This window comes from Rhinichthys klamathensis, unplaced genomic scaffold, assembly GCF_029890125.1.
Source record: "Rhinichthys klamathensis goyatoka isolate OS25496 unplaced genomic scaffold, OSU_Roscu_1.1 h1tg000058l_1, whole genome shotgun sequence".
Lineage (NCBI taxonomy): Eukaryota > Metazoa > Chordata > Actinopteri > Cypriniformes > Leuciscidae > Rhinichthys > Rhinichthys klamathensis.
The window spans coordinates 5,710-17,500 of record NW_026606603.1 but is presented as its reverse complement, the minus strand read 5'-3'; the positions used below and the strand labels follow the sequence as shown (position 1 = coordinate 17,500).

The 11,791-nt window shown below is 37.7% G+C and overlaps 1 protein-coding gene across 1 annotated transcript in view; it reads left to right on the top strand.

Annotated features, from left to right (window-relative positions):
- ctnnbl1 (catenin, beta like 1) overlaps positions 1-2,099 on the top strand; it is an 81,330-nt gene extending 79,231 nt beyond the window's left edge. The window contains 1 exon segment of the mRNA XM_056248756.1: positions 1,431-2,099. Coding sequence (XP_056104731.1) covers positions 1,431-1,519 — 89 coding nt within the window. The 3' untranslated portion in view covers positions 1,520-2,099.
- The last annotated feature ends 9,692 nt before the right edge of the window (positions 2,100-11,791 follow it).

Here is an 11,791-nt window from a genome sequence, read left to right as displayed (position 1 = left end):
TGTGTTTCCAGCCACTTTCTCCAGCCCTCGGGCTTCTGTTTTAATGTGCCACTGTGCTTCTTCTTCTTCGTATTGATTTATTTATTTATTTAGTGTTGGGTTTGATCCTCTGTCCCAGGGCTTGAGCAGGGCTTAGAAACTAATCCGAGAGCATGTCTACCTTTACACGCTTGCCGCTTGTGGTGTACACTTCTCAAAAACCCTCTGTTGAAGTCGGCATGAAATCAAAATGGACCCCATTTCCTTTCTTGATGCACTTTCCTGGTCTTACTGTGAACGATTTATCAATGCTGGTTATCTTAAATATAGCTCAAATTGTTGAGCATGTCACCAAGGTCATTGGTTTGATTCTTTGCAAATGCAAGAACTTACAAAATGTAAACCGTACCTTCAATGCAATGTGTTTTGGGAAAAAGCATCTGTCAAATGCATAAAGGGGCGTTATAAATAATCTTTAAACAGTTCCCATTATGCTTTTTAACATTTTCAACTTTCTTTAGTGTAATATTTATTTTCCCCATATTCTCCATTGTTGCGGGTCCTCTCTTCCCAGTCTGTCAGTAACGCTCTGTTTAGTTCCTGTCTCCTGCGGAAAATACGGTAACTCTTTATTTGATTTTATTTTTTCTCGCCCGCCTCATGCCTACCTGTATGCTCTTATTTTTTGTGTTGAACAAACAGTGAAAATTTACTTTTTATGATTCCCTTCCCCTTTTTTGAGCGAGGAACAAATTCTAATCGTTATTCATTGACGGTCGGGTTGATCAGTGACGTCAAACCTGGCTTTTTTGAGTCTAAATACAAATGCTACTGCCATTTCAGAGCTTCAGTGGAAGAGAACAATAAGCTCAGTCGAGGAGTGTTGCAAGTGTCCTCACTCACTGCGCTCATAAAAGTCTCATTTTAAGCATATGTTGCCTTTATCGTAGCGTCTGCAGCCCTATGAGCTCTCGGGCACCGTTCCAGCTCTCTGCAGGTTATAAGAAACCAGAGTGTCCCGAAATAGCCAGACCTCAATCAAAACGGCAGATTTGATCTGACTGAGGGACACGCTCTCAAAGGCGCACATCAGACGGCCACGGATCTTAAAGCTATTCGCCCGTTTAAGAACGGTACTTCTTAAATCCCGGTACCTCAAACCCAGAACTGCAGACTTTAGCTTTTTCTAAAGTCTTTTTTCCCTCCATGGCTCATGCATGACGAAGGAGGTCTGAAAATAAACTGTCGAGTGATGTGTGACAAATTTTTAAAAAAATACTTTCAAGGATACAAATTCTCGCTTTGATTTTTTTTGGGGGGTGGGGATTAAAGTATGCAGCCTCTCCTTTGAGACGGCGTTAGCGAGGGTTTCTTGGCAGGGATGGTTTGTGTACATGAAATTCATCCAAACGACTAAACATCCTGTTTCTTCTTTCCTCTCGTTTTTTCAGAATATGCAGAAAATATTGGTGACGGCAAGAGCGAGGAGTTTAAGGAAAGTGAGCAGAAGAGGATTATGGAACTACTTGAGACCTTCTAAAAATCCGGCTGGAGCTTCTCGATGTGTTTTTTTTGTAGCATTTTTCCGTGTTATGGTTGACAGCTATGTGATGCTACGTGGATTTTGACTTTCATCGTCATCCTGACTTCTTTAAAGAAGCTGAGAAGGAAAAAAACGTTTGCGTGGCTGATTGTATCCCAACAGAATGGATATTTGATATTGTATCTGTTGATATCTGACACATTTTGTTTATATTGTTTTTTTTGTTTTTTTTTTAAGGATGGATATTTTGTGTCAGAACAACTTAAATTTTCTTGTAATAAAAGTTTGTGCTTTGGTTTCTTGGTGCTGTTTCCTTTACTAGATTTCATACATCACCTTCCAGAAGAGTTAATGTCTCATTGGACCAATTCAGGCAGGGAACAACTCTTGTGCTGAAACATCATTTAGGAAAATGTCATGTTTATGACTCTTTTCTCCACTCCAGCGCTCCTGCGGTGAGCTGATTAAGCGAAGAATTGTGTCTTTTCTCTCTTTTCAGTCTTTTGTTTATCATTTGATCATTAAGGTCTCTTTAAATGGATCTAGTGGCCAAAATAAACTTTCTAAACCTGCTAAAGGCTGGTGGATTTTACTGCCCATGAAACTGTATTAGGGCTGTCACTTTTGTGAGGTTTGCGATTTTTGAGACATAAGTGTTCATTGAATCAATTGTAAAATCGATTTTCCATGTCCAAAGACGTTTCCATTTTCAACACCAAATATAGGCAAATCCACGGACACCTAACAGGCATTAGGCAAGCGTAAAGAGGGCGCTTGAGACGCACAAGTCAGCAATATTTCTGATGATTTATTATTTCGTGCATAATGACAAACAGGAGCGCAACATTCAGAGTTTGAAATTAATACCCTCCAACCCGCCAGATGCAGGTACAAATGAACTTTAGCGGGAAACGCTGTCAAATCACGAGCCAATCTGGCGTGTTTCTGCGTTTACTCACTTTGCTGGGGAAGTTCGTTTAAGACAAATCTGCGCAGATTTAGCGCAAATACGCAACTCGTGATCCTCATGATATATTAAATACAGATTATTGCGCAGAATCTGCGCATTTCTGGCTTACTTGAACAGACACACACACTCGTCACTACGCAACACATAACAGCGCGCTTGTTCACTTGCAATGAAGTAATAGCGAAGATTAAAAAGCATTTGGTTAACAGAAAAGACATTGTTATTTTCCAGCTTCCTACATGTTCTGTGTCCTGTATTAAGTGGAGCCTGCTTATGTTTGGCAGAATCGTTCAGTTTATGACACAAGCGTGAAAATTGGCATGATCAGTCTCCATGGGTCACTTGACAAGAAAATTGTCCGAGCCACTTGAAATTTCAAGATGGTGGCCGTTTTTCAAGATGGCCGACACCTTAGTGGAGCAGTTAAGTGATATAGTGGTTTATTTGGTGATACCTGGACCATCAGAGACTGCTCATGCCAATTTTCATGCTTGTATCACCAAATAAACCACTATATCGCTTAACTGCTCCACTAAGGTGTCGGCCATCTTGAAAAATGCCCACCATCTTGACATTTTAAGTGGCTCGTACAATTTTCTTGTCAAGTGACCCATGGAGACTGCTCATGCCAATTTTAACGCTTGTATCATAAACTGAACGATTATATCATTTAGCCGCTCCACTAATTGATCTGTCCACCTAAAACACATTTTTTGACCATTAATCAATCGATTCCCTATTTTCGTTATGAAACTTGTGTTGGTTGGTCCGATCGATTGTGCAATTGATTTTCGAACGTAAAGTGACAGCCCTAAACTGTATGTGGCTTTTTTTGGCAAAGATTTTTTTGTCATTTTTCTCGTTACATTGGCATTTTCTAATTGTCTTTATTCTCTAATTTTAGCTTCAGTGGGGAATGTCTCACCACATGGAGTTCTGGATTTCCCCCAAAAAATTATATTTGGCTTCTTAATAGCTAAGCCAATCTTCTGAAGGTAAATTTCAGGGTTCCCACATTTTTGACCAATATATTTTCATGGTTTTTCTATGATGTTTCCAATTGGTTGTGATTTACTGGATAAAGCTTTTAAATTAGGGATGCATGATATATCGGTATCGGGCGATATATGTTAATTTTTAATGTTATTGTTATCAACCTGATAAGAACATTTGGCCGATACATTAAAGCCAACAAATCTGATGGTTTTGAATTGCTTGAAATATGATTTGAATCACTTCAAAAAAGGAACTACAGTAAAGTGCAACATGTCTGTCATAGGCCACATACAATTATAATGATAACATTATATTAATGTGCTTAGGACATGGCTGTTAATAGTGAGACTTCTGTTTTTGTAATCAGGCTCTCAAGAATTATATAAAAATTTGGATTTCGATTTATCGGCCAATATATCGGTTTTCACCTTTTAAATATAAAGAATTATCGGTTTTAGTACTGGCTAACTTTTTTTTATATCGGTGCATCCCTATTTTAAATTATTTTCGATTCTTACCGATTTGCTACTCAATCTCTTTAAACAATTTGTTTCGTTTGTTGTTTACACAAACAATATCTATTTGCTGATTTTTTTTAATAATAGAGTATTACTTGGTGATTTTTAATATTCCTAATATTCTCAGATTTTTCATGACTGTGGGAACCCTGAAATGTTGTTAGAAGATGTGTAACATACAAGCACCATGCTTTACTGTTTGAGCTACAGGAATATTTAATATATATAAATGTATATGGCGCAAAACATTGCATATATATACAACCCGAATTCCGGAAAAGTTGGGACGTTTTTTTAAATTTGAATAAAATGAAGACTATAAGACTTTCAAATCACATGAGCCAATATTTTATTGACAATAGAACATAGATAACATAACAAATGTTTAAACTGAGAAATTTTACACTTTTATCCAATAAATGAGCTCATTTCAAATTTGATGCCTGCTACAGGTCTCAAAATAGTTGGGACGGGGGCAACAAATGGTTGAAAAAGCAAGAAATTTAGAAAACGTCCCAACTTTTCCGGAATTCGGGTTGACATATACACAGGTGAAACTCGGAAAATTCGAATATCGTGCAAAAGTTATAATTTTGATTATTATAGCTTATAGTTTATGAAAACCCCAAATTCAAAAATTCAGAAAATTAGATTGCATGAAATCAATAAAAAAAAGCATTTTAAATACAGAAATGTCGGCCCTCTGAAAAGTATAATCATGCATATGTATATTTATATATACTAAATATATTAGTTTCACCTTTTAATTTGAATTACTGAAATGCACCAACTTTTGCACGATATCACCTGTATGTATGTATATGTATGTATATATACTGTATATGTATAGGCCTATGTTGCAGTTGTTAAGTGCAGTAGATTTGATCTTTCTCTTTCCATTAGAGGAATCGGCTGCTGTGATTCTAATGGCCATTAATTAGATGTTTGTCCAGTGGCGATGAGCCAGAGATTCGAAATCCCTTGCTAATAGCAGGCTTGCTGAGCTAGCGTGAAGATGCTACAACTCTCTCATTTTCTAACCTCTCTTACATCCCCTTGTTAATTTACAATCCCTTCCTCTCTCTCTCTCTCTCCCGCGGGGGTTAGCGCATGTATCGCCCCGGCCAGGGAAACGTTCTGCCGTATAGACAGTTTGCTTACTAAGCTCTCCTTCGGTACGGACAGTCTTCAGCTGAAGGTTGAGAACGATTGTTAAAGCTCTAAAGCCAAATTGAATCAATCCAGAGGAGTTCTTCGACAGGGCGAACGGGGGGCCATTACGTTGGATTTATACGCACTGGAGGGCCACCGCTTTAACACAGACATTATGAAGGGAAATGATTATTGTAGTAACAAAAACATCTCGTGTGGCTCCGGGGCCTTGATGAATCGGCCTTCGTTTGACGTGTAGAGAAGGACGGCGCTGCATTTCTCCAGCTAATTAAGTGCCTCAGTCTCATTACAGCGGCACTTTATCAGACATCGACAGCTCGAGGCCCCTGTGGTCACCGCTCGCCCTACACCGGCTTCCAAGCCCTCCTACAGTCACAACGAAAAATTATTCAGACATCATTTTTAATATTTTTGTACTAGTGGGTGCAGAACACTATGTGAGGATAGCAACTGTGACATATTATGCCCGAATATTCTTCATCCAGTGACTACTAGTAACATTTATACAAATTTGGGACCAATAATTATTCAGACACTTTGAGCTGATCATGTTTTGCTGAAGTGTTTTTGCTTTAATTGCTAATGCTCTTTTTACACACAGACTGAACAACATGAAGCATTGCTTGGTCACTGGTTGAGCTAAACTGGTATTATCTAATTGTGTAGTTAAATTTAACAGTGGACAGATATTCAACATAATTCATGTGTGAGAGTCTAACAGAAGGACGGACAAAACCAGTCAAATATCAACTGATCTGAGAACTCACATTTTATTACCATTTTCTAAACTATAGCGAATAAACTGTGATAATGTGAGAGATGTTGAAGGAATCTGAATACATTTTGGTTTGACTGTACATGCACCAGTTTAACCAGTCAAAGGCCCTTGTTTTGACCCGTTTTCCGTGATAACACCCTGTCCTTTAGCCCCGGGACAAGTGCACAAGAGTCATTATCTCTCCGACTCTTCCTCCGCACGTTCTCTTTTGTTTATCCATCGGCCTTGTCCTCGGAGGAGCTCCACTTTCCCCCGCTCCCGCCTGATGCTTCTGGCATATTAAATATTCTCTGGCTGTCCTTTCCGTGCGTCCACAGCTTTATTTGTGAGATCTCTGTATTTCCCAGCGTCTCTGGAGGTCAGTGATTTCCCGCTAGTTCTCGTTGTTACCAGGGAGATGGTTTTCAGAGAGAGGGAGGCGTAAATACTGTAGAGGAATCCCGACAATTGGAGGAGGTGATGTGCGACAGTTACCCATCTGTTGAATTGTACATCATGATGAATAGTGTGTGCTGAGAACATTATTGATGCGCCTCTGCCAACGCATCAAACTTGCAATGCAAATGAGCGGTAAGTAGAGAACAGGGCAAGCGCCTGGCGCGCTTCAAGGACACGCTCATTACCGTAGCCAAGCTTGTCGCTAGCAAATGCCAATCACTTTCGTCTGGTTGGTTTGCCGAGGCCGCGGCGACTCACGCAGAGCAACATCTGCTTCCTCTGAAATCACCCATATAAAACTCGGGATCGTTATTTGCATTTTGAATTGACGGGAAGGGCAGGTATCCCAGCACGCATCTCTTATCAGTGATTATGACACTGGCGCGCTAACGGTGATTCAACAGCAATTTCACAGCCCAGAGAGCTCGGAATAATTGTCTTTTTATGAGTGATTGAGTTGAGCTCGGCGAGCGCTGATTTTCACCTCTTTGCATCGGCTAAATTGATACGATCCTGTGGCGGGAATGTTCCTTTATTTCCACTTTATAGTCCCACAATTGTGCAGGTCACAGGGAACTGGGAAATGGTTGGATTGAGTCATTAAGAAGTTAGTAGGTCAGTAAGAAGTTGGAGGATAATAACATTCCCGTGAGTATTTATCTCCCAAAAAAGAAGGAAATAATTATTTTTTATCTTGACAAAAAGTAGTGGTGTCAAGGTGCTTCCTATATTCTATATAGTATACTGTTTACTGTCACCATATTCATAGGCTATACAGCTGTACTTTAATATATATATATATATAATTAATTTTTTAAGATAATGTCATGTTGGCCTTTTTAGTCACAATCAACTGTCAAACTACTCTTCTGGTTTTAAACGTCATGAATGCATTTTGTTTTTCTGTACATTTTTACTTGAGTAAAGGTTTGGTATCTATACAACCAAATATTCTGTAAGTATTATATTTGTATTAATTATCGAGCTTAAACAGCCTTTACATCATTGACTATGTTCAGAATAGCATACTAGTACTTTTACTGTGTTCAATACATTATATTATGCAATTGTTTATGCCTTTTCTGATTGGTATCCAAAGCACACTGTGATTATTGTTCCACAATGCGCTTTACTTCAGCCTGGTGAAAGGCCTATAGAGTAAGTTCATGTTTTTTCATTATTTAATTAGGCCTACTCATTCAATTGGTAATATGATAACTCTATTTGTTGCATTCAACATGCAGTGGATATACAGTCAAACAAAATGTATTCAGACACCTTGCTTACATAAATGAACTGTCCTGCACCCACTTGTAAAACAATATTAAAAATGATACAGGGTGTCTGAATAATTTTTGGTTTGACTATAGGTTATACCAATTTAATGATTGTAAAATAGATGTATAAATATATATGCACAATTGCATAATTTAAATAGATGGTACGTTCACACAAAAATCATTTACTCGTCCTCATGTCGTTTCAAAACCTTATTTCTTTCCTCTGCTAAAACATTGAGAGAGATTGTCTTCTTTTGTGAGGAACGAATAAAGTAGCCTAATCATACAGGCAAACGACATAAAGTTAGTTAATGATGACATTTTTATTTTTAGGTGAACTATCCATTTTATCGGACTAATCACTGTTAATCAGCCAGTCAGTAACATGTCCTTCCTCTAAACATCATGAGGTATTATGTTAATACAACAACAACATACTTGTTGGACAACCCTTGTTTGAGATGTTTATCATTCCATATTACATATTGTTTAACACAATATGTTTATAAAATAGTAGGCAGTATTCAGTAATATAATGTGGAGTAGCCCAAGCAGCAGTTGCGCTCAGTTCAAGATACTGAAACAATGCTCATTAATCTAATTTTGCTGACAACAATAGGCCTATCATATTTGTTCATGACTAAAATAAAGCCCTCTACATTAAAAAATAAGTTAAATGTACCTCAGAAACATTTTCAAATGGAATTTTGCCGCCACCAGCGATGACCGTTGATCTTTGACCGTTTGCGCGAGGCTTCGCAGACAGTAATAATTCTCTTCATAATATTATTCCGCCTGATTGAAATTGCCTAATGACAGCCGCCGCACTCCCGCTCCTGGTGCTGGATCCCTCCGCCGCGTTGGTTAGATCCGGGGAGTTTCTCTTCGTGGAGAATCAAATCGCATCAGTGGGCGACTGCAAACACACACAGCCTCCTCTCATCCTCTCCTACCGCTGCCACCAGGGACAAAAACCACCAGTAAACACTCACCACACCTGGATCTATCTCTTAAAGCCGTCTCTTTTCACCTGATGTGAGAGAGTGTTTCACAGGGAGCAGTGATGGGCGCGTTTGGAGTGATCCTGAGGAGTTTACATTGTATGGGACTCTATATCCAACTTAGTGCCAGTCTCAGACAAGCTGGAAGCGACGACGTGGAGAACCACATCTCCAGTAACGGTAAGATTTGTGGGATCGATCCGGTTCTATACTCGAAGATTCATGGGTTTGAGGTTCGTAACGGGTGTAATTTGAAGCCGAAACGCGCGCAAAGGGAACAATGATGGAGATGCGCAGAGCAGTTCATCTCACACAGACCAGACCACACAACTGCACTGTGTTATTGACAGGTGGCACCATGGTATTTGATGGTGATATCATGGTACTGGATAATTATTACCTTATATACAATGGTACTTTAAGGTATAACTTCAACGAATATCGTGCTATTGCCATCATTGGTAGCCTATTAGGTGGCTTGGTAGGCTACTGTGTAACATATTCATATAGGCTAAGGTCCTTTCAAACAACACCATTATATATTGGACTAATCTAAAATATGGTATTATCATAGTTAAAACATGGTGTTTCCATTCTGTGGCTTTTTAACCAAAGTCCTGTGGCTGTTCTGTTTCACTAAGGGTGTTAAATGGTGATCTATCCTGCTGTGGTACTGAATGATTAACGTTACTGTATTTATATCCAAAAATACCATGGTATATGCTTTTCTGGTAATGTCCAGAAATATCATTCTGCGGCTTTTGAACCTTATAAAAAAGTAGGCTATGGGTCAACGATGATAATAGTGTTTTAAAGTCAATTTAATGATTATCGTAGTGGCGATATTATATTTATAGTCTCCAAAAACACGGAATTCTAATGGTTAAAATAAGATGTTTCCATTCTATTAGCCTACTTTTTATTTTGATAAAAATGGACCATGGTACTTTAACATGAACTAGGCTATACTGAATGATTGCCAGTTTATTTGGTTTTAGGTGTTTTAAAGAATACCATTGTATTGATATAGTAGTGTTTGTGAAAACATGGTTGAAATTTGGTGGTAATTGTTAACCTTGATGGTAGGCTATTAGATTTTGGTTAATAGTTATCATATTCATAGCGTCATATTGTTATATCACTTATTTTATGTGTTATACCATGGAACTGCTTTGCATTGCTTTCATAGTGAACTTAAAATGTCTTCCTTTTCAACCAAATTAAGTTGCACGTGATTTAAAAAAAATGGCCTATTTCTTATTTGCAAGAAAAAAATCATTGTGCATTTCTAGATTCACATTTTTTGTTCTAGCCATAGTGCCTGGATATTGAACATTCTTCAAACTATAGTTATATATGCATTGGGAAATGGTACGGATATTTCATAAATGCCTATTCTGTATTCATTGAAGAATTTTTTTTCAATTGCACGAACAATAGATGACTAATGCAATGAATAAAGCCGTGCTGATGAACCCAGGCATGCATCATGCTGATGAAAGAGTTCACACGCTGAATTGTGGGTCGCTCACCATGAAATTAAAGGGCAGAATGTGATCAGAGCTGATATTCATGAGGAATATTAAGAGGGCCGGATCGGGAAACGGATCTGAATGTGTTCTGATGACATGAGGCCTGGACTTTTGGATAATCTTAGGATGGATTTATAGTGGACGATTGGCGACGAGATCAATATGCACTGGAATAAAGCTAAGACTGTTTCCTTCAAATAGTTTTATGGAAAGATTAGGATCATTTTTTGTTGATTCACCCAAGTGTTCATGGGTAGATATGAATTTAGGCCCATTAATTCCTATGGTTTGCTACTCATGAAGGCTTGTTTGTCTTGAAAATAGTCCTAATGCAAAACAATAGACTCCATTTTCTTAATGCATTGTTTTCCCCTTCGGACTGGCCATGTTTTGGTGAGATTCCCCCAATTAGGTCGCCCTGATTGTGCTATTGTTCATTTTTCATCTCAAACAGAGCCGGTTCCAGCGTCTCGGGAGTGATGGACAGCTTAACGTGCTTGTGTTCAGTACCTGTGTGTTAGTCTCGCTGCCGCTGGGAATGCCGTGGCCTGCCGTAACGAGGCTTAATTAATGTCAACAACAATTTTAAACCTCTGTTTTCCTCTGACCTCACAGTAATGAAACAAAGAGCGCAGACCTCGCCGCAGAGCACCACACATCAGATGAATAGCAATAGCGGAAAGAGGAATCTCATTTTCTACGCCAATAGAGTTTTAATACACACACACACACACAGTGTTTCTAAACATCCGGTTGTCTTCGACTGTCTTCAATCATGGCTGTAGTGCTGCCTGTCTTCAATATTCACCTTGTTCACTTGTGTAACACACACTTCCTCGTCTTATAAAAATCAAGTGCCATTCTTTTTTTATCCTCGTTGACTGTCTTGTTTTGGATTGTGAATGCGGTTTCATGTTGATTTTAAGCATTCATTTTTCAAAGTTTGATCGATGGATCTTAAGATCCTTAAAAAGTTCATCAGAAAAGTTATACTTATGTACTTTATTTATTTGTTGTGTTCTTTTAGACCTTTTCTAATGATTGGCGAAGAAGATTCTGATGATCGGTGAATCATAAGATCAATATCCTCAAAAAACAAATAAATTCTTCAGAATATTTATTTATTTTGTCATTTATTTTAATTTATATTACATTATTTATTGAATTTTGATCATTTTTTTATTGTGATTTTCCAGATTTTAAGCATAGAGTCATACAATCCTCAAAAACGAATAAATTCTTCAGAATATTTTTTTAGATTATTTTATTTTAGATTATTTATGTTTATTAATTATATCTTTTTGTTTATTTTTATATTTTGTGGTTTTCCAGCATTGATCTTTCAAAGGGTTTGATTTGTGAATAATAAATTCTTACAAATTCTGAATATTTTCTTTTATTTTGTTGATATTTCTTTACGTTTTCTCTTTATTTTTTATGCTTGTTTTGACTTTATCCATTGATCTTTCAAAGAGGTTGACTTTTGAATCATAATATCCTTAAAATCAAATCAATTCTGTTTAGAATATTATTTATTCTTTAATGTAATTTATTTTACATTATTTATTGATTATTTATGTTTA